General features: G+C 41.4%; 3 protein-coding genes across 3 annotated transcripts; all 3 read right to left on the reverse strand.

The window, feature by feature from the left end:
- Positions 1 to 229: 229 nt before the first annotated feature.
- Positions 230 to 1,009, reverse strand: TM35_000262400 (UDP-Gal or UDP-GlcNAc-dependent glycosyltransferase; the record flags this gene model as incomplete). Its single annotated transcript, XM_029027977.1, has 1 exon — positions 230 to 1,009. One exon carries the CDS (start codon positions 1,007 to 1,009, stop codon positions 230 to 232), a length of 780 nt encoding a protein of 259 aa, XP_028880854.1.
- Positions 1,010 to 2,210: 1,201 nt separating this feature from the next.
- On the reverse strand, positions 2,211 to 3,317 carry TM35_000262410 (3,2-trans-enoyl-CoA isomerase; the record flags this gene model as incomplete). The annotated part of the gene is made up of 1 exon (XM_029027978.1): positions 2,211 to 3,317. The coding sequence occupies one exon, from the start codon at positions 3,315 to 3,317 to the stop codon at positions 2,211 to 2,213; it is 1,107 nt and encodes a 368-aa protein (XP_028880855.1).
- Positions 3,318 to 3,858: 541 nt separating this feature from the next.
- On the reverse strand, positions 3,859 to 5,244 carry TM35_000262420 (putative aminopeptidase, putative,metallo-peptidase, clan MA(E), family M1; the record flags this gene model as incomplete). Its single annotated transcript, XM_029027979.1, has 1 exon — positions 3,859 to 5,244. A coding segment is annotated over one exon (1,386 nt), but the record flags the coding sequence as incomplete, so codon positions are not given.

The raw sequence follows: 5,244 nt of genomic DNA on the forward strand, positions 1-5,244 counted from the left end.
CAGGAGTGTACCGAGAATGACGCTTCTCTGTGGTATCTTGCGTGCCATGTTCACTCTATGTCACTACAGATGAGGGGTGAAGAGAGAGGGATGAGGATGTATACAAGGGGGGCAGTGACCCATACACACACACAACACACAGCAAAAAAAAACAATAGCAACAAATTATAGATTGGTATAAAAAGTAAAGATATCATAAAATTCACAGCATAATAATCTGTTAAGACTCTTAACAAAGAAATTTGATCATTTTACGCTTTCGAAATATTCGCACTCTGGGGCTGTACGTCGTACCATTCCCAAACCTATCCATTAGCATCGCATAGTCATCTTCCTGCAAATGGTGAATACCCAGAGACATTGGGTTAAGCAACGAATGACCAGTAGAATTTCGAATATCATGGAATCGACACGTATAGGCCGTTACAAATACCAGTGGTGCGTATGGAGACTCAACAAACAATATACTCGCCACTATGGCATCTTCTCCATTCCTACTAAGAAGAAACAATTCCTCTTCCCGTTCCTTGCTGTACAGCAGATGCACTAATCGCTTTAACGGTTCGTAAGAGACAAAGTGTTCTGCTGTATATCTTGAAAGTGTATAGCACCACCCACCAGCAAATCGAATTCCAATATTGACACTCTTTCTGTAGTAAACCCCTCCAACAGGTACACCCCAATATATTCCTCTGAGAGGTATGACACGTAGATCAGACAAAAATTGTGGGACGCGCAAGAACATATCATCATCACCCTTTGTAATGCAGCTCACATTCGGGAATACTTGTAGTGCCAATTCAAACCAGAGGAATGTTTTGCGGCTCATACCCATCTGCGCATCCAAGCCCCAATCATTGCTGCTGTACTCCAACTTTGTTGTATTCGGATTACCCTCATTCACCGGCAGTGTAATGACATCATGATACTCATCAGCCTCCTTCTCTAGTGCAGCAGAATAGTTGTAGCCCTGTGATGGGTGCCGTGCAAGTACATACAACACCAACATGGCACCAGTGAAGTTATTCGCCCTCCGTGCAACACCGGGGAACTGCCAGCACGTAGTCCGCTGTACATTCCACTGGGCACGTGTGGAAAGGCACCTGGTCTTTCTGTAGTCAAATGAAGTAAGCTTTCCAATGCAGCTCGTTAAACGGTAGTTTATATAGATGGACTTTGTGTAATGGATATGCCAATAAAAAATGTACACTACGTGTCCAGCTTAGTTCCTATATAATATTGTTTTTACATCCCTTTTTTTTTTTAATATTTCCTCATTGGAGGTTATCATTGTTTTTCCTTCTCAAGAGATGTATGAAAGTTTATCCTCTACGTCTATGAACAGTAGTCAAAAATGTCAAAAAAAAATGGTGAGAAAGTAATATTGGAGATAAGTCATGTTTTTATAGGGTCTTTCCCTCAAGGTTATTTTAGTACATTTATTTTTGTTAACATGAATAAAAAAAAGACATTCTTTATAGAAAACTTTATTAGAATTCAAGAGATTCCCCGGGTGTGGTGTGCTAGGGAGTGTCAAGTTAAGTTAAATCAAGAGCAGAGAATATGAATCTTGATGGAAGTAAGGAAGGTAATAAAAATAGATTCAAGGGTGGTACTGTGTACAGTTGTGCGAATGTAATACATATGCATTACCATTGTACCTTCATACTTCAACCTCAACTATACGTATTTTTTTTTCGTTCTCCCCTACAGTAAAGACATGACATTGGAAGGCATTATTCCTTGTTTTTTCTTGATTTTTGTTGAAATTATTGCCTTAGTCATTGAGTGCGATACAATTCATATCAATCAAGTCCATATGGTTAATGTTTTTCTTTATTCAGTAAATACAAGAAACGCTACAACTGTGCGTCCCACGAAACTTTCTCTTCTGCTGTTATTACTGTTCTCTTTCTCCTTCCTTTTCCTTCCCTCTCTCTCTCTCTTTATCTCTCTCTCTATCTTTGGGCCATTGCATTAATTGCCGCCCTTTCTCTTTCTCTTCCTTTTTTTTTATTCCTTATCACTTTCATCGTTCACATTCCCACTCACCTCCACCCCTCCGCTCTCCTTTTCATTTCTTTTCTTTTACCCTTTCTCTCTATCTCTCTTCCATTACTGCTGCAGCGGGCGGTGGTGACTATTCTCTCTGCTAAGTGTGAGACTATATATATATATATATATTTAGTGTTGGTGGTGTAGTCTCTTGTTTACTTCTTTGCGGGCATTCCCTTGAGCCGCGCCACGTATGCCTCTAAACTCCGTTGCACCTCCGCATCCATCATGAGGCCCACCACAAACTGCGTCTCGTGTTCGCGCGCCTCATCACTGTAAATATCCTCCAGCAGTTCTCGCCGCATGATATCCCGCATCATCCACCGTGATGGTTGAGCCACGGCGAGGAATCGCTCCGCCTCCCGCGTGGCCGCCGCCAACACGTCGCCCTCCTCCGCAACGACGAGATCGACGAGTCCAATCGACGCGGCCTCCGCAGCGGTGGGCGTCTCGCCGAGTTGAACCATCCGCTCCGCCCGGCGGGGGCCCAACACCGCCGCGTACGCCCGAATGGCCCACGCCGGCGCGGGAATGCCGAGTTTCACTTCGTTGAGGCCAATGCGGTAGGGACGCTCCGGCTTGCCGGCGGGGTGGGCCGCCATCACACGGGCATCACTGCCAAGAGCGAAGATACAACCGCCGGCAGGGGAGTTGCCGTTAATTGCAGAGACAATGGGCTTCGGGAAGGTGTTCAGAATAAGCCATGTCTCTTGAAAGGCATGCCAGAAACGGGCAAGGCGCTCCGGCTGGGGATTACGCAACTCCAAAATGTCAAGACCAGCAGAGAAGACCGTGGGAATCGCAGAGGTGATGATAACAGAGCGGCAACTCTCATCACTGCCAAGCCAGTACATCCATTTATTAAACTCATCAAGGAGTTCCAGGTTGAGGGAGTTCACCGGAGCACGACAGAGATGAATAGTTACAATACCCTTATCATTGGTATCAATCTTTAACATCTTGGGTGGTTCTTCCGGTTTCTTTGGTGGCTCAAACGCGGGCTCCTCACCCTCGCCAACATTCTCCATTGGCTGTTGTGGACGAGAACCCTGCACGGGAGCCCGCAGCTCCGGTGGAACACCACTCGGGGGTCCCTGTCGAGTTCCCTGCAAACGCATACATGTGTTCAGCGCCACAGAGACAGGGGAAGTGATATTAGAAGCCGCAGTCGTTGTAGTAGTAGTAGTAGTAGTAACAGCAGCCAATAAAGCCGATTGGACACAGCGGCGTCCATAAAGGAGTGATGTGAAAGTACGACGCATGTTTAACTTAAATGTGCTCTACAAGTAAGGATAAAAACAAAACAAAAAAAAACACAAATAAATAAATATAGAAATAAAGAAAAAAAGCGAGAACAGAAACTATAAGAAGAAAGAAAGAGAAAGATAAAAAAATCAAAAGAATTACTGTTTCCAGCATCATATGAAGGCAAATCAAACAAAGAAAAAAGGTACGTAGAAAATGCACATGGAATAAAAACAAAATAATAATTAATAAGGATAAAGAAACGCACACAACGTACTTCATACTTTTTTTTTCTCGTTTTATATAGTAAAAATAAAGTAAAAACACCCCAGTCTTTATGATTTTCATTGGATGATCTTATACTTTATTTTTTATATATGTATATATGTATATGTGTCTAAACGGGAAGAGCAAAAGAGAATACCTATGTAGGTTCCCCATAAATATTATTATCGCTCCAATTAAAAAAAAAATTAAACCATATAACACGTCCTCATCTGCGAAATTTAAGCGTACCAAATATATTCATTAATAACATAAATTTACTCCAAGAAATCCTCATGTTCCCATATATGCCAAGAATTCATCTGCTCTAACATACGGTGTTAGGTAATCCTTCACAGAGAAATGGGAATTATAATCTTCTTCACCACAATTTTCACTATGTTTCATCACTTCATTAAAGTACATATATTGCATACGCTCCTTAAACGTGGAAAACCCCATTCTACTAACCACATCCCGCAGAGTATTTAACGCCTTTTGATAAGAGTATCCTGTAAACTCTTTACCTTTCTCTGTATCCACTACAGTAGTTGCAGTAGAAACTGTGAGAGAAGATTCTGTACGAGAGGATGTGGTAGAAACAGAAGGAGCAGGAGTAATAAAAGTAGAGGATAAAGTATCACCTGATGGTTTTATCTTTCGCATCGGTTTTCCCATGATTATATCACAAAAGCACTGCTCCAACAATAGACAAACCCCTTCTTTTAAAACAAAAGGCATACCTAGAGCATTTCCAACCCAATGGTGTGCAAGTTCATGTACAATGAGTTCTACTCGACTGACTTCATCACTACTTGTTGCTTGCTGTTTAGATGACCCTTTGGTATTGTTATTATTGTTACTATTACCGCTACTACCACTACCACTGCTGCTGTTGTTGTTGTTATTGTTGTTCTGTGATGTACGATATATAGTTTCATTAAGAAATATACAACTGTGGTGTTCCATACCTGATATATAAGGCATGGTGGGGGCAACAACAATTGTAAGCATTTCTTCCTGATGTTCAAAGTTCTCTGAAAAGGGTAATTGTTGTAATGGAAGGGGTGCAGCAAAAAAATCTTCCAATAAACGTACAGCTTCCTGAGCTATATATGCAATTTGATTCAACATGGATAAACTAACTCCACTCGTTTTGGATGTAATAACACGTAATGGTAGAATGGTTTCTACATTATTGTAATTTCTTATTCCCATGGTATTACACTTATTATTATTATTCTTATTATTATCCTCTACTAATGTGGATAATGGTTTACGGGTATGCAAGGTCGTTTCTACTACCTCTACAGAACCAGAAAAAGCCGCAAAGGCCAAAACATAAGCCGGTAGTGGACCAATAGGCGCAAAAGAGTATTGTATACCTTTATTTCCCATTGTTTTTTTCATGATCTCTGATGTATTACTTGTTACCAAACTGTAAAGTGAAGGAAGTTGTAATGACTGAAGTTGCCAAATGAGACGATATTGTTGAGGATCATCTGGACAAGGGAAAGCCAATCGAGCAAGAGAAACTTCAAAATGTGTGAGAAGTACACCTTGAGTAGCAGATACTCCTATTCCTGTTGTTGTGGATTCACTCTTATCATTGGTGTAAATACCTCCCTGATCCCAGGCTTGAATTCTCCCTGTAAAGGCAATGGTTAAAGTTACGGTTGA

The sequence above is a fragment of the Trypanosoma theileri genome (assembly GCF_002087225.1).
Source record: "Trypanosoma theileri isolate Edinburgh chromosome Unknown TM35_Tth_26_V1, whole genome shotgun sequence".
Classification (NCBI taxonomy): Eukaryota; Euglenozoa; class Kinetoplastea; order Trypanosomatida; family Trypanosomatidae; genus Trypanosoma; species Trypanosoma theileri.